We start from the raw sequence: 22,440 nt of genomic DNA on the forward strand, positions 1-22,440 counted from the left end.
CTTCTTGTATTTACACTGGTTAAAGGTCATCTGCATTAAAATCTATAGTGTTTAACATTCTACACTGCTATTTCCACTGCATGGGCTGTGTGTGGGCCCACAGTACATAATACTACTGCCTTCAGTTGCTGGAACTAATGGGTACCAATCCATTAGTTCCTGGAAGTCCCTTGAAGTGGCAGTCCCATTATAACACTCAAGCAGTGATAAATGCCAATAAGGTAGTCTCTTAAAGTGCAGAATGGCATGGTATGGATCACTGCACTAAATGTAGCAGTTGTGGGTTTTGTTTATCAACTGCTAGATGCAGTATAAAATGCTCTAGAAGTTGTTTTTATTCATAGCCCTTTTGCCCTGCTCATTGCAAAACACTTTTTGCCATACAAATCAGCCCTTACAAATTTAGACATTTGGGAAAGGGCATTTTAATTTTGAAGAAGCTCAGAAGCCACTTAAGTTACCTCCCAGTGTATCATACTGCACCCCAGTGATACCTAAAGAGAAAAATACTTAACTCTAGTGATTGATAACCATTTATTAGTGTGTGAGCACATCCAAGGTGCACATGAAACAGTAACATTTGGCTTTGAACAAATGATAGTTTATTTTTCAATCAGTGATTAAAGAAGGCACTTCCATTTTGTGAATGGTGCATCGGGGGGGGTGTAGCTTCCAGGAGAAGAGAATGCCTATAGTAATTGAATAGTTGAGACAAAATGAAGGGTAGACTGGATTAGGAAAGGTTTAACTGGACAATGGCTTTTTCTGTAACACTTGTGGTTGTGTGAACTGCAGTCCACTGGGATTTAAATGGTCTCACACGCTAGAATTCAATTTTGTTCTGAAAGTTCCTAAGGTGAATTACTCTTAATTTAAAGAAACCCTGTTTCAAAATACATTTCCTGATAACAAGTTGTTTGCAACACAACTTTAGTTTATAGACTGGAGAGAAGACAGCTGTGCTTCTATCACCATAGGAGTGTGTGTGGCATTGGAACTAAAAGTAGATGAATACAGTGCTAGATGTGGTCTTCCCTCCCCCCTGGCTGCAGTGTAATTGGCAAGCGTGTTATCTATTCACTGGCTTTTGTTCCATTGAAGTCGCCATCTCTTGAATCAGCTTCCTCTTCTGAAACTTCTGATGCATTCTCAATTACTTTTCTGCCTCCAGATCTGCGGGCAGGGGCAAAAGTTGGGGGCTCATTTCCCCTCCTGCAGTGAGGAAAAAATAGGCATTAGATCACTGAAGTGCTTCACAATCCAAGGCTGACCTAAGTGCCTGAAGCTTGGGAACAGCACCAGTGGGACTGAGCGTCTTTAATGCAAAAAACAAGCCCCAGACAGCAGGGCTCTAAGACTGGGATTGGCACCCTTTTCAAGGCACAGACCAGAACAACCAGGCTCTAGTCTGGCATGGATCAGGTGGTGTCTGGTATATCGGCAGTGAGGGGAATTTGCCTGTGGCTGTGTGGGGCCAGGCAGTTGGGAGTTGTGCTGACACTGCTGCCACTTTTTCCAGCCCGCTGCTGCCTGGCTGGAGGGAAGCTGCACCCACGCTGCTTCCACATCCCCGTGGCCTGCTCTCCCAACCTGGAAGCTGCCCCGCTTCGGCTGAGTTCCCATGGCTGGAAGTTGTACCTGTGCTGCAGCCAGGGAGCAGAGGGTGAGGAAGAGTGGTGATGACAGCACAATTTCTAGCTTCCTGGCCCCAGTGCAGTTTCTTGCCCAGCATCAGTGCAGGCAGAAGCAAAGCTTCTGGCTCCACAGGCTAGATCCAGTGCCTGTATGTTGCTGAATCCTGCTCTACAGCAACTTCCTGTAACCTGTGCATCTGCCTGGTACTTCCTGTGGGTGGATGCAACTAGGCAGATAGAGCTGGTGAGTCATGGCCTGGGTTTTCTGCCTGGTGCATGCAAAAATCCCAGCCTATGTTTTAGGAATGTCTCATGCTTAGTTTCCTTTTTGAAAAGCTCAGGCACAATCAGACGCACGCAGCAAATGTCTTGCTGAGTCCTCGTGTTTTATACGTGCAGTGGCTACTGTGCCCTGTGTGCAGGAGCAGACCAGGAGTGCATCTGGTGCCAAGACTGGCGCATCCCTGCTGCCATCTCAGAGCGGGGACGTTTTAGAGGGATAGCCCTGCTTTCCTGAATGGTGCATGCCTACATCCCTGGCAGTGGGGTCCTATGACGTGTTCCACCTCAGAGCTGCAGCCTATGTTTCATCCAAGGGACTGAGGAGCTTTCCTGGGCTCTCTTTGTGAGTGAGGAGTGGAAATCCAGAATGTGACAATGTTCTGTTCCGGCCTAGGATCTATTGCCAGGCCTCATGTAGAAATGTCCAGGATGACAAGCTTCTGGCCAAGAAGCTGCTGAGCCTGCTGTGTTTGGCTTCTCCCCTCCCCTCCCCTCCCAAAATACATTTCCTACTTTCACAACAGGCATGGGGAAACTTCTGCCACCAACCAAACGGAGGGCAGGGAGGAAGGAGGAACTGAGCCACTGCAGGTAGAGGAAGAAGAAAAGAAGATGTCTTCTCAGCCAGTGACACTACTGCAGCAAGACAGTAATGGAATGTGGCCTTTAGCATTTGCTCCTTGTTAAGCAAACCTTTTGTAAAGGCTTCAGGGTAGACATAAGCAAGGGAATAAATTCATGATCACTGAACCTTGTGCAGTGATTATTGATGGGAGGTTAAACACATCCAGCTGCATACTTTGGTACAGCAATCATGCATAAATACTTAAAGGTTTATCTTGTCCTTGTGAACAAGTCAGTCAGTTTCACAACTATTCAGGCCCAAAGGTCAATCTCCCTAATAGGCAAGTAGACAAGAATATTGGCTGGATTCTCAGCTTTCCCGAGTAGCTCAAAACTGGCATTTCTCTTGTAGACTCTTCCATACGTAGATTTAATAGCTTTAATAGCTACTGCTCTAACTTAAAAAGCTTTTATTTTGCTGTGAGTCTGCTATAGCAAGCAATCAGCCGGGTAATAATGCCTTGTTTAAGAACTAGAGCTAGTGAAAGCAAGGACCATATCCGCATAAGCTTCATTAGCCATTTGGCTGTAACAGGTGCCTTATCTGAAATTTACTTTTAAACATAATGATACTGAAGTGCCATTTAAATGTGGAATTAATGCCACTATTAACACATATAAATTACAATGATTTAATGTATATCAGTGTTTTAAACCAGTACAGACACATATGGAAACTCTTATATTCAGCTTAAGATAATGGGATATAATTGAAGTTTTGTCTTTCTGAAAATGTCTGTTCTCACACCATTTGTACTTGTTTGTAACAAAGTGATTATGAACCACAATTTTAAATTAACAGGTGCAACTTAAATGAAGGCAGGAGAAAGATTATTGTTTGGGGGTGAGACTCCTATATCGCCTTTAATACAAACTAGAAAAACCTTTCCAGCCTTTAATTTTGCTGGATATTTCACTCTCCATATGGTCTGCCTTTGAACAAGCACTACATCATCACTTGTCATCATTTCATTGGACACAAAAAGCTGAAACTGACTAACTGCAGTTGCTAGGACAAAATGCCATCTTTAAATATTTTTGTAACAGCAGCAAGGCCTGGCATTTGCAAAAGAGAAGGTACACAAATATTACAGAACACTAATTACTTAGAATCATTTCTGCTCTTTGCAAAAAGCTAATCCAGACAGGGTGTCACTAATATGATGCTGTGTTAAACTGAAGTATCAAGCAGTCCAAATTGGGATACTGGTATGCTTTAAACAGCATTTTCTCCATCCTACATTCCATGATATAGTCACTCATCATAAAATAGACAAATAGCAGCTCTAAAAGCATGCATGATAACTATAAGCAATGCAGGCACATATTGCTGTGTAGTGGAGGGTGCAGTCTCATTTAAATTAGGTGGGGTAACTGTACCAGACTCCATGATGGTGAATTCTTTCCAAAGCAAATACACTTTTATCTACTGATTAAAATATTTTAAAATATTTACCATGTGCAGTATTAAATATAAATGGGTGGCATTGTGCAGTTCTAACAGCATGCTGCAACAGGTCCATTCTTATCCCATAATGTGCCTGGAATACTCTACCATTTTTATTCATCAGCGCTATTTTGTTTGTGACAATGTTCACATTTTGTTGTGACTTTAAGAGATGTAAGGAAGAGAAGTTTCATGCAGAAATAAAAATCAGAGCAACTTGTAGGGACTCTGCTATAACAGCTTACGAAAAGTGCAAATGTAACGTAAAAAGTCCATGTTGTAACACAACCTAGCTGTAAGGAGGATGCATAACTGGACAAACAGCTTATGGAAGATGGCTTATTGTAATATTTGTCTCTTTTGATCAAATTGTTGCCAAGATATCCAAGCCTTCATGGTTTGCAGAAATCTTACATCAAATTTGCTCAGGCAAAAGGAGAATGGAAATTTATGCAACACCAAGCTAGCTGCAAAGTTGAAGGCATGGTACCTGCTTAGTCACTGCGAAGGTTCCTGGGGCCCTCTGAAATAGAGAGAAAGAGTCCCGTGCAGTTATGCTAAGCACATGGTCAGGATCAAATGAATGTAAATTACTTTAATTAAACAAAGTACATTAGAGCAAATTATTGCACAGCAAGTTGAAGTCAACTCTGATGCATTACCTAGAAATCACCCTCACCCTGGGAAACCAGGGGGAAGGGTTTGAATCGGCATCTCCTTTAGTTTCACATTTAATTTCTTTGTTATAGGTCATGAACTGAAGTTATACAAAAATGCTGCAGAGGCAGAAGCTTCCCTTCAGAGCCTCTTCATGTCACTGGTGATATAACAGGATCAAGAGCTTTGTATTAAAGCAGAGGTGTCAAACTCACCCTGATCCTGGGGTCGATCTCATCCATGAGGCTCTTCGTAGGCTGGATCTAAGATGCTGAGGTGATGGCAGGGCAACCAAGAGCTGTGTCGTACAACCCTTGCTTGCCCTTCTGCCACTGAAGGTCACGTCTAGAGGGGCCAGTGGCCTTGAATCTGTCGCAGACCATGTCCCCCATCTCCGTGTAGCCCAGTGGGCTGCATGGAGCAGCTTCATGGGTTAGGTCTGTCCCATGAGCAGTATCAAAGCTTGGGAAGGCAACTAGTGAATGCTGTATGAGTTTTTTGCTTGTTTAATGAACAGATGAAAGTGATAACTTGACACTTCCCATGGACATGACTGACCTAAGCAGAAACCCACATGGCATAATCCAAACTGTGCAGCCATTTTAGCTATGAAACAGACCCTAACATGCTTTCTTTGACTCCTATAGCCCTCACCAAGTCTCTGAATCACAAGGTACCCCTTTACAGCCAGTGGGCATATGCGTATGCATGTGGACAGAGCTACTTTTAAAAAAAAGTAAACTAGCTGCATCCACACATATTCATAACTACTATCAGGGGTCTCAGTTCTTATATTAAATCATAGGTGGCATTTTCACAAGTATTCAGTAGTGGCCTAACTGTTCCTACTGAAGCCAAGACATGTTTTACCATTATCTTCATAGGAGAAGAATAAAGCCAAGGCTGAGTATTTCATCCCAGTGGTAGACTCCTGAACCCTTTGAATTCAGTGGAATCATGATTTCACCCCAAGTCTTTTATGCCAGAGGTGCCCATTTTCATTATGCTGATGTAGAGACTCAGGAAACCTGGAGCAGTGGAGCTAGCCTTCCTTCAGTTCCACTATGGTTTAGAATTCGAAATCTTTCATCGGAGGTGGAGAAAATAGCTAACGAACACAAAGCTGCCTTACCTGAGTTTGGTCTTCAGCGCTGCCACCTCCCGGCCCAGGGCCTCGCTGCTCTCAGTGGCTTCATCCAGCTCTCGCTGCAGTTTTCTGCGGTTTGCATTGATGCGCTGGGACTCTTCTTCAGCCTCCTCGAGTTGCCTTTTCAGCTGTTTGACTCGTGTATTGCTCTTGTCAGCCTAAGTGAGGAGTAAAAGTAATGCTTAAGAGCTTCAAGTTTCATTAAAAAAGATAGGCCTGTCCTATCTTCCTCTGGCTGTACTGGTCTGTGCTGGTTTGTTCCCAAGACACTTTGCTATTGAGATCTTCGTAAAAATTATGAATCACTGCAAATGGAAAATGCCTGCTGCAGAGTTGACAACTGGAGGATGAGCAAGCCATGCCTGCCACATATGGTCTTTGTAAGACTGCATAAGAATAACATCGGACAGGATTTGGGGTTATACAAAATGCTAATTTTGTCTTTTTCAACTATTTAAATCTATGCTTAAAGAAAGTATGTACTAACTAGGAAAACAAAGCATATGATCCTACATCTCAAACTAGCAATTCCAGTTAGGTAACTTATAAGATTGGAGAGGAGTTTTAACTTAGCTTTTTCTTTATACTGGGAGAGGATCTGACTGAAGCACTGCCTGATTTAAAAGTTGAAATCCTAAAATGAATAAATAAAAGTAGCTGAATGACAACTTGGCAGGAGCTGCTTTTGCTTATGGAAGTGTGTTGTGATCCTGAGGGTAAGGGGACAGCTTTTTATTTTACTGGCATCTCATTGTCCCTTTTGATGTACATTTTTGGCTGTAGCCCTTCAACAGGTGCATCTGCCTCTCACTGTGACAGCCCAGGGGCTAACAGTTCTTTTGGGCTGTCTGATATGGGTAGCTTGAAATGAAGCTCTTAGGTGCTGGGGCAGATACTGGTGTTCATCTGCAGCCCAGTATAGAGGGCAAATGGGACAGGCACCTGGAACCAGTAAGGCCTAACTCCTGCAATCAGCCAGGCTGTTGTAGTTGGTTAGCTGGACAGGGCCAATGGCCATTGCCTTAGTATGGAGGATGGATGCTCCTGCTGCCCTGCCTGACTCCAGAAAAGAGCTTTACTGAAATGACTAGTTATTTTTCCTTTTTAGTGACTTTAACCATCTACACAATGAAGCAGGACACAGGGTTCTGTTTGCCTGGCTCCTTAACTAACTAGCTCAGAGTCCCCTTCCCCCCTGGCTGGACCATCATCACACAGTGCCTTACCTGTTCTTTGTATTGTTCTGCCTGCTTTCTTTCATCTTCAACCTGCAGCAAGACATCCCTCAGCTTCTTGTCCTTCTGGCGCAGTGCCTTTGCTGCAGCCTGCTTCTCTCTGCAAAAGACAGTATGACGCTAAGTTACGTGGATGGTTCTCACATGCAAAACAGGCATCAGGGAGTCTCAGATTAAAGGTGTTATAGAACTTAATAGGTTTGCTCTATGGAAAAACTGAAGAAAGTGGCAAATTTTCCTACTGGTCACTGCATATTGCACATGTCCTTTGTTTCTAGCTGTAGAGGAGGGAGGTGTGAAGCAGGAGTTATCTCCAGGCACCAACACAAGTGTACAGTTGCTCCTACTCCAGTCATTATTGTTTGACCAGTTACTGTACATCGGGGCAGGCAATTATGTTGGGTGCAGGGCCATAACAGATGGCTTTACCACAAAGCTGAGTTTCAGCACCTACGTACCTGCTTTCCTGTTCCAACTGCTCCTCAAGTGAAGCAATTTTGGATTCCAAAGCAGCAATTGTAGCCTTGAACTTGGATTTCACGTTTCCCTCCATCTCCTGCAGTTTGGCCTTCAGCTCTTTGTTTTGCCTCTCCATTTGCTGCCGAGCACTCTCATTCTTCTGTGCTGTGGCACGTTCTGCCAACAGCTCATTATTCAGCTGCTCTGTCTGAAATATTTATGAAGGACACCTTAAGCCCACTTTGGAAGGGCCCTGGTTTGTTGGGCTAAGCCAGTGACAGTTCAATTTTATTTTAAATAAAGTGAAATCTCTTAGGGGAGTTCTTGAAAAGTGTGCCCAAGGAGTACAAGTACCATAGGGGAAAACAGAGATGGACAGACAAACACAGACACACATGGACTATACCTGCTGTAATGTTTTCCTCAAGCGTTCATTTAGAGCCTCCATGTTACCTTGTTCCTCTTCTAGCTCTTCCTCCATTTGGGAGATTCTTGCCTCCAGACGACGCTTGTCATCCTGGAGGCTCGTCCTGCAAGTTTAAATTTGGGAAGTATGTGGCCTTAGCTTTGACCAGTTGTTCCGTCCTCTAGCAACTGCTGACGACTCGTTCAGAACATGGCAGCATTCTTACGTTCATTCTGCCTATACTAAGTATCTTTTCTTCTCGTTTTCCGTATTGGAGAGCTCACCTGTGCCTTCTATGTATTTTTCTGCTGAAGTCCTAATGTGACTGGGTCCAAAACAAAATTGAGGAACTTTCTGTGTGCATCTTTCATGTGACCACATTAAAAGCTGATTGGGAACTCTGCCCTAAAATACACAAAAGCTTATGCTCCAATGACATGGAACTTTTATTTCTGTACTGTTCGAAACACGGCTTTTAATTCTATTATTCCTGCAGGATGCTAACTTCGGTATATCCCCTTCCTTTTCTCAACTCTTCACTTTCTTCCAGGTTGCCTTCTTTGCATACAACTTCCCAAAACTTTTTGGCAAGCTACTTCCCTCATACTTATTGGCAACGTGTAGGGGGTGCATGTGCACCTGCTGAGATTGGCTGTGCATGCCCTGGAAGCACCAGGTCACAAAACTGGAAGTTCACTTCCAGTTTTGCCAGTTTGGCTGCTGGTGGTTCTGGGCTCAGCAATCGGCCGCTGGGAGACTCCCCCCACCCCGGTCAGTGATTGGCTGCTGGGTGATCAGGTCGTGGTCACTGTCGCCCAGCTTCCCATCGATCCTCCATTGTTTTTAATTCATTCCCCCCATCAGCGATCTTGGTGACCCCTCAGACTCAGGAGGCACCATTCTCATACCCATTCTAAAAACACATCTGTGCTGTATTACCTTGGAGGAATTAGCAACCTCCAATGTTTTAACTGACTCATTGTGATGGTTAATCCCACAACATCATTGTGACCGTATATCCTTCCTGCTTTTTAGATTTTGATCTCAATAGTTCCTGTCAAATTTAGGCTCACCAATTAAGCATATAACTCAGGGACAGATCTGGGGGAGGGGTGCATTAGTGCACTTGCACTCCTCTTTTATTCCTGGTCCACCCGAAGTTTAAAACCAACTGCTTGGCATTGGTAGCAGTGTTTCAGTCAGGCAGTGCTGAGGGAGTCATTTGGCTTCATGGTTCATTATAATCTACCTGATCCCTCCTAAACTCCTCTTTCCACACATGTTAACAACACTCTCTTCTTTTTTAATGGTCTTGATGTTCCATGAATCCTTTGTTCTGCAATTCTGGAGCTCCTACTTCACAGGCCTGCAGATTGTTTTTAATTCATTCCAATAAGGTTGTACTTATTTTCGCTTTAATTTTAAACTGAATAATACAGCCCCTAGCATATTTGTAAAGCTTCTAGTTTCTTTTTAACTGGAGAAAAATATGTGTTGTTTTCCATGTGATGATGAACCTCACCATCTGCACCCCACTTTTTCAAAATTCTAGGTCCACCCATGCATGTACTTAACTTCTATCTAGATTAAACTCTGGTCTTATGTATGTGGTCTTATGTATGTATGGTCTAATGGATTCATCTTGATTTCAAATCTATGAATTCCTCATGAGCAGTTCCATCAATTTTAGTTAAACTAGGTACATGCATCTAGTGCAGTGTTTCCCAACTGGTGTGCTGCAGCATGGTGTGCCATCAGGCACATGCAGGTGTGCCACTGTATTTTGGGCTGGAGCCACACCCCTTGCCTGGTGGGAGCCATGCTCCCTGCCTGCTGCTGCTGTGGACACAGACGGGGAGCATGGCTCCAGCCCAAAATGCCATCCGGCTGATTGCATGCCAGCCCTCCCCGTCAGTGTCCAGCTAGCTATGCGCCCCCCCCTTCTGCACCCCCCTGCTCCGCATCTGGTGTGCCATGGTGTTGAGGTTTTTTTTAGGTAAGTGTGCCGTGGGGCGAAAAAGTTGGGAAACACTGATCTAGTGAGGCATGCATATCAGTTATTGGCAAGATGAGGGTTACAGATTGCTTTTCAGGGCTGGAATGTGGTCTTTACTGGCTATGCTAGGCACTGGCATGAGTTTGTACCTGTAATAGGGGGCCAGGAGCTCATGTTACTTTCAGAGAGAAACAGCAGCAGGTCTATCGCTGGGTGGGTGAAGGCAGCTGAACCTGAGCTAGCTGTAGGCAAGTAGGCAGCCAGAGACCTATAGATTGCCATGGATAGGTAGCAAAGGAGCAACTGCAGCTTAGCTAGAGAAACAGTAGTAGGCTACTCTTGAAGCTGCAAACACACACCTGAATCTGGTCAGAAGAACACCGGACCAGGAGAAGGGGAGCCCGGTGGACAAGCCTGGTTCCTGAGGCAGAGGGGCAACACAGTCCTGAACTCTGTGCGGAGAAGAGCTCCTGCCAACTTGAGCTTCACAAGGAGCGGAGGCTGCAGGCCATGTCAGGTACTCCCAGGGAGAGCCTGAGAGACCTGGTGAGTAGTGACTTTGGCAGCAGAGTGACGATGCAGAGCAGGGCTTTGAATCTTTTAGTCTGAAGTGATTGTTTGCACTTCTGTTTTAGTGTTAAACCAGAGGACTGGATCGTGGCTGTAAGGGTGATAAGGAGGCCACACAGGGGTGCTTGAGAGGCATGCCAGATTTTGAGCATAGAGGGAGATGGAGATAGGCTGAGGCCAATAGGGCCAGAGCTTAAAAGCAACAGTGAGGTAGACAGAAGCTAGGAGAGCCAAAGCCTGGCCCCAAGAGTGAGGCAGGTGGGTTAAGGCTGAGAGGGGTAGAGCCTGAATCAAGAGAAGCCAACATAGGCATGTTGAGGCAGAGAGGTGCAAGAGCCCTAGGTTTATTGTGACCGGAGAGGCTGAGGCTGAGAAGCTGGGCTGGAGCAATTGGGCCCAGGCTAGAAGCTTATAGCCAGAGTAACCTGTAGCCTAAGGCTAAGAGGGCCAAACCCTACACAGGAAGGTAAAAGACGACATAGTGACATCCATGAGGCATGGGCTTGGTTATGGGAGAGGTTGAAGGTCATGATTAAAGGCTTAATTAGGGCCATGGGCAGTGACCACTGCCTCAGAGTAGTGCCAATCAGGCACAAACAGGTCCATCTGGGCATGAGAGACAACTGAATAGCTTTGGTTAGCGGGCAGAGGGCCAAGACCAGGAGAGTTCGGTTAAGTTGGTTGGACAGCAGCGAGAGCACTCCGAGACTCAAGTGCAGGCTCCCAATCAACTTCAGAAGAGCATCAACCTGGAGTGCAGGCAGGATTAAGGACTGTCCTGTCACAGCGTCCCTGAAAGCAGTCACATCCCTCCTTACCTCCCAGCAGCAGCAGTTGCAAGTTCTTCAGCCAGCTCTTCTTTCTCTAGCTCAGCCTGTTTGCGAGCCCTGTCTGCAGCAGCCAAATCCTAGAGGAAAAAAACAGCCAGTGGCACAGATATGAACAGGCGAGGTCAAAGTTCAGTCTAAACACTGCCATCCAGTGAGGTGAGAAACAGATTTCAACCATTTCTGTCACCAGAACATTTATTTAATTTATTTCATAGTTGGTAGGGTTGGAGGGGACCTGAGCAGATCACCAAGTCCGACCCCCTGCCATGGGAGTCCGATACTATGTTCACAGGTCAACAGACCAAAATATATTTTATTGTACCACTTAGCAATCCTGTGTGTTACTGTGTTTCCTGATACAGGAACCATATGCATTCAGCACACACAGGGATAACAGTGCTAAAAAGATTTTGGGACTATGAAGTTATTGAAACAAACCTAATGATTACAGCGGACAGTTTATTTTCCATTTATTCCTATGAGGGAAATGGTTAGCAAGGTGTGACAGGGAACCCAAACCTGTCATGAGGAAAAAGGTGCGCCCCGACAAGGCCAGAACCTTCTGGGCTCGGAGGGCTGGTGAAGAAGGGGTTAACTGCTGAACTGAGATGGCTAGTCAGCTGACTGGAAGAGGCAGGACTATAAAAACCCTGGGTGGAAGGGCAGTAGGGAGGTCAGTGGCCGACGGGGAAGCAGTCCCCCTGAGAGCTCCAGAAAGACGCTTGGGCAGCAGTCCTTGGTGGGAAGGGGGAAGCTACGGAAGCCCTGCGAGGCGACTGCTGCATCCACAACCAAGACTGTAGCCAGCGGTGCAGAGCCGAGACTCGAAGGGAGTTCATTTAAGCTGATGCTGCGTTGATTAAGCATGTACAGTTCTTCTTCTTATTATTTTTGTGTGATTATTGAATAAGACCGGTGGTTTGGGAGAGGCTATTAGGGGTAGGAGGAGGTCTCATTTTCAGGATCCTATTCAGAGTGGGTACCCAGCACCAGTGAGGGCACAGTTTGGGGGAGGGGGGCCCCAGACCCCAGTGCCAGTGAGGGCACAGTTTTGGGGGGGGAGGGCACAAACCCCAGTATTTGAAGGACTATTTTAAAAAGGCCAGGGAGGTCTGGTGCACCGGAGTGTAGTTGTGGTTTGTCTTTTGGGGGTTTTTTTGTTTCGTTTTTTGTTTTTGTTTGGACTGACAGAGGTGGGTTCGGGTTGTGCTAGAGCCTCAGAGTCCAACCCAGTTTAGTGGGTTTGGACGGGGAGGCCTAGCCAGAGGAAACAGGGGTTAAGCCATAATAGGCGAGACCCCATCATACCCAGAATATAAAAAAAAAAAATCCATCAAGACGTGGCAGACTAGATTAGGGCAGGACCGAAGAATTACAAAACAGACCCCAAGGGCACCCCACATGAGGCACAGATAATCAAAAAGATGGCGCAAGGGAAGGTGACCTTTACACAAGGGCTTACTTACCCAGTAAAGCCGATGGGTGCTCAGCATCACTGAAGAGATGCATTTTGCTTGCATGCACTTTGTTCTGAGTGTTTTATACACTTCAGTAGAAACCAGCTACTTACCCCAGAGCCAATGTGATGCTTTTGCATGTTTTGGTTCTCTCAAGTGTAGCTCTGCTACAGAAGATCCTGTGCAGCCTACACAGTATTACTAACTACGTTCATATTTACCTCCTGAAGCTGGATAATTTCTGCTTCCAGGCTCTTGGCTTTCTTCTCATTTTCTCTCGCTGTAGCAAATATTTCTTCTCTTGAGGCACGGGCATCATCTAGCTCCCTCTGGAAGTCCTTCATCTGAGCCTAGTGTCAGACAACCAAAAACAGGGATTTGCATTTGTTTGTGTTTATCAGAGTTATGTTGAAAAGAAAGCTGGACAAAACAGATTAGAGATGCACATTTCCAGGCAATTACACAACCTTCCTTCTACAGACAACTTCATTAAAGCCCAACTGGCATCTCTCAGAAGGATCTGCAAAGTCATTCCAGTTAGGCAGGTACAGCTAGTTATAGATCTTTGATTCTTTTTTTTGAAAATCTTCCTATTTTCCCTCTATGCTTTGAATATTTAAATAAACACAAGATGTTGGTTTCCATCCATTCCCACTGCCTTGCCACAGCCATCAGCCGATGTGGAGATTCGTAAATACCAAATTAAAAGTTGACATAAGCACCTGCTTCTGCTCCTTTGTAATCTTATAGAAAATGCCAAACTCGGAGGCAGAGTAGTTCCTGAACAGATTGCCTATCTGTGCTTTTAAGTCACTGTTGACCTATCTATAAAGTCTCCTCTACCTTGATCAGGAATTGTCAGGCACAGTGTTCTTGAAAATCGCCTTATTAATGCAGAAAATAATACCTGTTTTTTCAATGCTATGTCCAAAGCTGGTGATAGATGTTGGAGGACCTAGGCATCATGAGCCCCTCCTTCCTGCCATCCTCACATAAAATGATTTGTACTAACTTTACTTAATGTGGCCCCTCATACCTTAGGACTCCAAGCAGTTGCGGTAGCTGCTTGCCAAAACTGGCTTTGGCTCTCTAGCACATGAGCATAGCAAAAGGTGAGCCCTATAGATACATGAGAGCCCTTTCTTTCATCTCTTTATAGGAACCTTAGGTTTTCTTCATACAGATGCCAACAGCACATCAGTGATCTCACTTTTACTGGGATACAGGCTAGTACATTGCTGTCACTCTAAGTACAACCATTTAGCCTCAACAACATTTGGATCTGGGTTTATGCTTACTCCCCAGTCTATCATTTCTACCATCTAATTTGCCATTTCAATCTAGCATCAAGATGACAACTGTCATCTAATGTCTGCATTGCAACTATACAAATCGTACCAAGGGGCCAAGAGAACAATTGCACCCTGGGAACCACGTACCTGTAGCTTACGAAGCTGTTTAATAGCTTCTTCCCGACCTTTATTAGCAGAGTCAGCTTGGCCTTCTAGGTCTTTAATGTCAATCTCCAATTTCTTCTTGGCTGCTGTTGCCAGGGCACGTTGCTTCCGCTCATCTTCCAGTTCTGTTTCATACTCATGGAGCTAATGGTAAAAGAATATTTTGTTTATGCTTTTCTAAAGCACTTGAGCCCACTTGCATCCAGTCCACTCACACCTGACTATGGAATACAGCCCCTAGCAGTTGGCCTGCAAATAATAAAAAGCCCCATTTTTTTTTAAATAAACATCCTAAAGGCAAAATACATTTTCATTTAACTTCATAATTGAAGGTTATTGTGCACAGAGGCACAATGCTGGTTCCCACCTGACGGATGAGTGTGTGGTACAGAATGTGATATTGGGCTTTGCAGTCACAACGTCACCTGTACCAGTAGGGTTCTGTCTAGGGGAGCCAGGTATTCTATGCAGAAGCTATTTTTCACTGCATGGGAGTGTTTTTTACCATGGTGTCAGAGTTAGTGAGTCAGGTTACTTATTCTTAACGAATCCAAGAATTACATTGCTACATATGCTATGTTTCAGTCTTATGTGCCTGATACTGAGATAGATGCAGCCATAACAGTGCTGCAGCTTTTTTCTTTAATGAAGCGAAGTGGCTTACAATGTTTTCATTGGTCAATCACAAGGAGAAGGGATGTCGTCTGCTTTATGGAGAGGGAGCTAATATTGATAACATGAAGCAAGGGATCTGAGTAAGGACTACAGAGTCGACCAGAAGGAATTATACCTGTTTAAGCAGCTGTCGCTTCTTCTCCTCATTCTGTTCATCTCTGGCTTGCAGATCTCTTTCAAACTGTCCTTTCAGAGCCTGCATATTAACTTCCAATCTAAGCTTGGCATCTTCTGTTGCCTGAAGCTCATCCTCTAGCTCTTCTAACTGTGTCTTCATCTCTTCCACTTGCTGCTCCAGGGCACGTTTAGATTTCTCCAATTCATGAACCTTTCAGGCAATGAGAAAAAAAAAATCCAATAAAATGGGTAGAATTGATGGGAGTATGTGCTTAGATAAGCAGTTGTCACTAGGGAAAGATAATTCAGATACAATAGCAGCTGCTGGCAAAATCAAATTGCATTAATACACTCAGAATTGAGAGTTTACAACTTGGAAGCTGCTTACTGGCCATTAATATTTTCCAGTTTTAGGAATAAGGGATATTCTTTTCTTCAACATCAATAATTTACTGATTATCAGTGGTGTCAAGACTAGAGATGACAAAGCAAAATACTTGAAAGACACTTGCAGATGCATGTGGAGCTGGTCATGGAGAGCTGCTTAAAATGCCCGATTAGTGTTGAATGGATTTGCGTGCTGGAGAGAATTTCCCACACTGAACATTTTAAATTAGCACATAAGAAACAGGCGTAAAAATTTTTGGCTGGTATGACTAAACACTAGAGACTTACACTCTTGCCCACATCATCCTTGGAGCTAACTAGATCTTCCATTTCAGCTTTCAACAATTTGTTGGCTCTCTCCAGTTCTTCTTTGGCTTCCAAGGCCTCCTCAAGAGCCCGGGCCAGTGACAAAGCCTTTGTTTCTTTTTCTCTAGCTTCTGCTTCTGCTCTGTCCCTTTCATCTGCATATTTGGAAGAGATGGTTTTTTCTTCAGCTAGCATCTGTAGAAAAATGATATAAAAAAAGCTCTGTCTGAGCACAGTAGTCTTATCACTGTGGAAAGCCATTAGCTGCAGGGTTTTCTGTAGCATCAGTCTTCTCAAATATTAATTGCCGAAAAAGCTTATTGCTGAACATATGCAGATGCAAAATTAACCATTGTATCAATAATTCACCCTAATTTTTTTTTTTTTTTATAGATGATATCATTTTCTCCCACCTGTGACTTTTAGCAGAACTAACTATAAATTCATACCTGATCAAACTTCTTTTGCTTTTTCTCCAGGTTGGAGACCAGCTGGCGCTGATTGTCCAGGTCCACAATGAGATCATCCAGCTCCTGCTGGAGTCTGTTCTTGGTTTTTTCCAGTTTATCATAAGAAGCAGCCTTCTCCTCAAACTGCTGTGTGAGACCTTCAATTTCCTTCTGGAATTTCTTTCTGCCTTCCTCCAGACCTTCTATTGTGCTGACATATTCCTGAAGCTTCTTCTTTGAGTCAGAAAGCTAGAATTTCAATTTAGAGAATAAAACAAATCTTAATAGGAGGAGCAACCAAGGTGTACAAATGGCTGCCTCATCTGATACCTTCCCACAACCTCAGTTGGGACTACCTAATTTGCCCAGTCTGAAGCTGATGGCTGTCACTCATTAAAACAAGAAGGCTTACAGAGATTCCAGGCATGTTATGTAAGATTCCTCTTCAAAATGAACTTGGAGTTGCATCAAGATATAGTTGGGTGTCCTATATATAGCTCATACTTTTTTCCAGGACAAGCGTGGGAGACTACTTACTGGCTGAACTCTAAAATTCTCTGGGCTACCTTTGGCTTAAGAGACACAAACTTGCTATTTTTGGCCTAGGAACATAAATTCACTGCCTTGACATAGCTAGGAATAATTCTAGAGATTAAAATCTCTGTGTGTATTGTGAAAACTCTCAATGTTGAGAGTTTGTGAAAACTCTGGAGCTAATAATTTGGTACCTGTATTGTCAGTGTTGAAATATGCCGCTCCAAGTTTTGTTTTACTTCTGCTTCTTCCTCCAGCTGCTCTTGCAGGCTATTCTTCTCATCCTCCAGCTGACGAAGCTTGGTGGTTACATTTAGTTTTTGCCGAGTTTCTTCTTGAAGCAGCTCCTACAAAGACAACGTCAATGTATAATATGGTCATTTTCAGTTCTTTTATAACACAGTTTACATGATAGTTGAACTCTTTATAATGGGAAGCTTCACCTGTGTGTCCTGTAGCTGAGATCCCAAACTTGCAACATCTTTGGTAAGCTTGATCGTCTTGCTTTCTGCATCATTGAGCAGGCCCGTTACACTTTCCACTTCAACCTAAGAAGAAATAACATTTCTGTTGATCTGTACATCTTCAATATCACCATCCCAACAAAGTACATTTGGGATGGTCCAGGCTAAAGTCTTGAATTAGGATTTGATTTCAAATGGTAGATTCTGAATATAGTTCTATGCTGGCAGGCAGTTCTGGAACCTCGGCAGGTAACTGTTTTGCAATCCAGCTTTGACTTCTACCTTATGAGGCTCATCCATTTTGAGCACCAATGATACTGCCAGGAGTGACCTTGAGCAGATCAAGAGTGACTACAGGGCTCTGGGTGTAACAGTGAAAGAGACAGGGGCACAGGTGATGTTCTCTTCAATCCTTCTGGTCAAGGGGAAAGGCTGGGTAGGTGTGGATGCATTCTGCAAATCAATGCATGGCTGTGTAGGTTGTGTCACTGGCAGGGATTCAACTTCTTTGGCCATGGGACGTTGCTCCAAGAAGGATTGCTAGGAAGAGATGGTATTCACTTGATGAAAAAAGGGAACAGCATCTTTGCAGACAGGCTCGCTGACCTAGTGAGAAGGGCTTTAAATTAGGTTCACCACGGGATGGAGACCAAAGCCCTGAGGTAAGTGGGAGACCTGGAGGAAGCACAAGAAGGAGGGGGCACCAGAGGAGGACTCCTCATTCTTAATAAGAAAGTAGGGCAATTGGCTAGCTACCTCAGGTGTCTGTCCACAAATGCATGGAGCCTGGGAAACAAGCAGGAAGAACTGGAAGTCCTCGCACAATCAAGAAACTATTGAAATAACAGAGACTTGGTGGGAGCTCCCATGACTGGAGCACTGTCATGGATGGGTACACACTGTTCAGGAAGGACAAGCGGGGAGAAGACAAGGAGGAGTTGCACTGTATGTAAAAGAGCCATATGATTGCTCACAGTTCCAGTATGAAACTGGAGATAGACCTGTTGAAAGTCTCTAGGTTAAGGTTGGAGGGAACAGCAACAAAGGTGATGTTGTGGTGGGTGTCTGCTATAGACAGAGCAGGAAGATGAGGCTTTCTTCAGACAACAAGCAGAAGCTTCCAGATTATAGGCCCAAGTTCTCATGGGGGATTTCAATCACCCTGCCATCTTCTGGGAGGACAATACAACAGTGCACAAGCAATCCAGGAAGTTTTTAGAGAGAGTTGGGGACAACTTCCTGGTGCACATGTTGGAAAGACCAAGCAGGGGCCGTGCTCTTCTTGACTTACTGCTCACAAACAGGGAAGAATTGGCGGGGGATATAGAAGTCGATGGCAACTTGGCAGCTATGACCATGAGACGATTGAGTTCAGGATCCTGACAAAAGGAAGAAAAGAGAGCAGCAGAGTATGCACCCTGGACTTTAAAAAAAAAAAAGAAAAGAAAAAAAAGCAGACTTTGACTCCCTCAGGGAACTGATAGGCAGGATCCCCTGGGAGGCCAGTCTGAGGGAGAGAAGAGTTCAGGAGAGCTGGTTGTATTTTAAAGAAACTGTATTGAGGGTGCAGGAACAAACAATCCTGATCTGCAGGAGGAATAGTAAACATGGCAGGCGACCAGCCTGGCTTAGCATAGAAATCTTCAGTGAGCTTAAACATAAAAAGAAAGCTTACAAGAAGTGGAAGCTTGGACAGATGACAAGGGAGGAGTATAAGAGCATTGCTCGGTCATGCAGGGATGAAATCAGGAAGGCCAAAGCACAACTGGAGTTGCAGCTAGCAAGGGATGTGAAGGGTAGCAAGAAGGATTTCTATAAGTCTCTTAGTAACAAGAGGAAGGTCAGGGGAAGTCCCTTAGTGAATGGGGGGGCAGCCTAGTAACAGATGATGTGAAAGGCTGAAGTACTCAATGGCTTTTTTTTTTTACCTCGGTCTTCACAGCTGAAGTCAGCCCCCAGGCTACTACACTGGGCAGCACAGTTTGGGGAGAAGGTAAGCAGCCCTCGGTGGTGAAAGAACAGCTTAGGGACTATTTAGAAAAGCTGGACATATATGTCCCTGGGGCTGGATGCAATGCATCCAAGGGGTGCTGAGGGAGTTGGTTGATGCGACTGCAGAGCCACTGGCCATTATCTTTGAAAATTTGTGGCGATCTGGGGAGGTCCCAGACAATTGGAAAAGGGCAAGTATAGTGCCCATATTTTAGAGAGAGGAAGGAAGATCCAGGGAACTACAGACCCAGTCAGTCTCACCTCAGTCCCTGGAAAAATCATGGCGCAGGTCCTCAAGGAACCCATTTCTAAGCACTTGGAGGAGAAGAAAGTGATTTAGGAACAGTCAGCATGTTCACCAAGGGCAAGTCATGCCTGATTAACCTAATTACTTTTTTATGAGATGACTGGCTCTGTGAGTGTGGGAAATGGGTGGACGTGATATACTTTGACTTTGGTCTAATAAAAGATACCACCTCTTCCATGAGTTTTGCTTCCTTCTGACTTTAGCAAGGCTTTTGCTACAGCCTCCCACAGCATTATTGCAAGCAAGCTAAAGAAGTATGGGTTGAATGAATGGACTGTAAGGTGAATAAAAAGCTGGCTAGATTGCCAGGCTCAATGGGCAGAGTATCAAAAGGCTTGAGGTCTAGATGGCAGCTGGTATCAAGTGGAGTGCCCCAGGGGTCGGTCCTGGGGCCAGTTTTGTTCAATATCTTCATTAACGAGCTGGAAGATGGGATGGAGTTCACTTCCAGCAAGTTTGCAGATGACACTAAGCTGGGGGGAGTATTAGATATTGTGGAGGGTAGGGCTAGGATTCAGAGTGGCCTAGACAAATTGGAGGATTGGGTCAAAAGAAATCTCGTGAGGTTCAATAAGGACAAGTAGAAAGTCCTGCACTTAGGACAGAACAATCCCACTGACTGCTACAGGTTTGAGACCACCTGGCTAAGCAGCAGCTCTGCAGAAAAGGACATGTGGCTTATAGTGGACAATAAGCTGGATATGTGTCAGCAGCATGCTCTTGTTGCCAAGAAGGCTAACAGCATACTGGGCTGCATTAGTAGGAGCATTGCCAGCAGATCAAGGGAAGTAATTATTCCCCTCTATTCTGCACTGGTGAGGCCACATTGGGAGTATTGTGCCCACTTTTGGGCCCCCCACTACAGAAAGGATGTGGACAAATTGAAGAGAGTCCAGTGGAGAGCAACAAAAATGGTTCAGGGGCTGGGGCACATGACTTTTGAGGAGAGGCTGAGGGAACTGGGCTTATTTAGTCTGGAGAAGAGAAGGCTGAGGGGATTCAACTACCTGAAGGGGGCTCCAAAGAGGATGGAGCTAGACTGTTCTCAGTGGTGGCTAATGACAGAACAAGGGGCAATGGTTTCAAGTTGCATCAAGGGAAGATTAGTTTGAATATTAGGAAAAATGTTCTCACTAGGAGGGTGGTAAAGCACTGGAATGGGTTACCTAGAGAGGCAGCAGAATTTCTAACCTTGGAGTTTTTTAAGACCTGGCTCGACAAAGCCCTGGGTGGAATGATCTAGGTGGGGACGGTCCTGCTCTGAACAGGGAGTTGGACTAGATGTCCTGAGGTCCCTTCCAGCCCTAAGCTTCTATGATTCTATGTGACACAAGTTGGTACAAAAAAAGGTGAAAATAGCTATTGCCTGCCAAGTCTTACTGTCACAGAAGAAAGTCTCTCTTACCTGTAACTTATAGACTTTTTCATTGAGTTCTGTCCGGACACGCTCTCCATCAGTATACTTGGACTGTAGTTCCTGGAGCTGCACCTCCAGCTTCTTCTTTTTGTGCTCCACATCTTGTTTGACCTGGTTTAGTGTCCTGATTTCAGTACTCAGGTCAGCATTTTCTTTCTCCAATGTCTGTTTGCTCTTGTCCAAATTTGCTTTAGCCTGAAAGCGCGAAGCAAATAAAAACACACAGAGTAAAAGACGACCATAACAAATAATAGATAACATAGTTTTCAAGGGGAAAGTTTTCCTTTTACCCGTTTAAATTGCTCCAGCTGTTCTGTTAGCTCTTCCACAGCCTGAGTATGCTTCTGCCTCATCTCCTGGACCTGGGCTTCATGAGTTCGAGTCTCTTCTTCCAAAGCTCTCTTCAACACTGTGACCTCCTGTTCTCTCTTTGCTCTGGAAAGTAATACATACAGAACAGCAGGCAGGAGATTTCCCGTCACATGAAAAATTATATTGTTGCACAACACAGCAGGAGCAGCAGCAGCACATAGCCTTTAGCTTAAAAGCTTAATAAGCATTAGTACTTGCCCTGGTCTAGCGCTTTAATGTGATGGAAAGACTTGTGAGTTCCAAAGAGATGCTAAACTGTTGCTAGGCCCACCCCTGCCAGACAGGTCAAAGGACAAGGAGCAGATGGAAAACAATTCACTGATCCTTCATGTTGGCAATTGAGCACTAGATCACCACTCTCTCACTGCATACAATTTGTAGTACAGAACTACAAAGATTCAAGATTTTAACTGACTGGCTTGCCTGAATCTGTGGAGAGCATCACTGTCACGGCCTGAACAAGAATCCAAGCATTCCTTGTACACCAGTTTGTGCTCAGACTATATAGTGCTCTCTGCCAGGAATGCAAAGCCTTCTACCTTGCTAGATATGTGTATGTATATGATATTTTACTGCTGTTGTAATTCGTGGTTCTATAGCGATCTTTCAGGAGTTTGGTACCTGAGTTCTTGCTGTGTGGCTGTGCTATCCAAAGTATCTTCAAGCTCTGTTTTAAGGGCCTCCAGCTCCTCACCCAGGTCTCTCTTTTGTTTCTCTGCTTTATTTCTAGCTGCCCTCTCAGAGTCCAAATCTTCTTGGAGGTCAGAGATGTGGCCTTCCAGCTCCCGGATTTTCTTGAGGGCATTATTTTTCTGAGCCATTTCATCTTCAAGCCTGGCAAGAAAATATGTAATGGCAACATAAACAATATTCCTCTGCTTCCTGGCCAGTCCATAAACAGCAGCTTAAGATTTCTAATGAAGAGTGTTGAGTTTTAGGGAGCTAGTGGGATGACTGTAACCTGAACTAACAAAATGTATTCAGTTGTTTGTGATTATTTTGGTAGACATGTAAGTAATCCATCCAGGAAACATTTAAGGTGACACAGCATTTTATGATAACATGTACCTTAACTACGTATTTAAGGCTGGGATTTTCAAAAGCTCTCTGTGTTGGCTTAGCTATGTTCTTGTCGAAACCAATGGGATTTCAATGTGACTAGAGTTAGGCCAACTCAAAGAGCTTTCAACAATTCCAGCCTAACTATACATGTTAATGT

General features: G+C 44.5%; 1 protein-coding gene across 1 annotated transcript in view; it reads right to left on the reverse strand.

Moving 5' to 3' along the window:
- Positions 1-515: 515 nt before the first annotated feature.
- MYH11 (myosin heavy chain 11) overlaps positions 516-22,440 on the reverse strand; it is an 89,067-nt gene continuing 67,142 nt past the window's right edge. The window contains exons 26-41 of the mRNA XM_090024831.1: positions 21,843-22,055; positions 21,140-21,284; positions 20,838-21,044; positions 17,113-17,217; positions 16,864-17,016; positions 16,136-16,384; positions 15,669-15,881; positions 14,992-15,204; positions 14,184-14,345; positions 12,966-13,094; positions 11,276-11,364; positions 7,892-8,015; positions 7,485-7,693; positions 7,018-7,126; positions 5,777-5,949; positions 516-1,212 (exon numbers count right to left, since the gene is read on the reverse strand). Coding sequence (XP_089880957.1) covers positions 1,074-1,212; positions 5,777-5,949; positions 7,018-7,126; positions 7,485-7,693; positions 7,892-8,015; positions 11,276-11,364; positions 12,966-13,094; positions 14,184-14,345; positions 14,992-15,204; positions 15,669-15,881; positions 16,136-16,384; positions 16,864-17,016; positions 17,113-17,217; positions 20,838-21,044; positions 21,140-21,284; positions 21,843-22,055 — 2,632 coding nt within the window. The 3' untranslated portion in view covers positions 516-1,073. The remainder of the gene's footprint in view (positions 1,213-5,776; positions 5,950-7,017; positions 7,127-7,484; positions 7,694-7,891; positions 8,016-11,275; positions 11,365-12,965; positions 13,095-14,183; positions 14,346-14,991; positions 15,205-15,668; positions 15,882-16,135; positions 16,385-16,863; positions 17,017-17,112; positions 17,218-20,837; positions 21,045-21,139; positions 21,285-21,842; positions 22,056-22,440) is intronic.

Source organism: Crocodylus siamensis, chromosome 12 (genome assembly GCF_052110815.1).
Source record: "Crocodylus siamensis isolate JL-2025a chromosome 12, ASM5211081v1, whole genome shotgun sequence".
In the NCBI taxonomy this organism is placed as follows: Eukaryota; Metazoa; Chordata; order Crocodylia; family Crocodylidae; genus Crocodylus; species Crocodylus siamensis.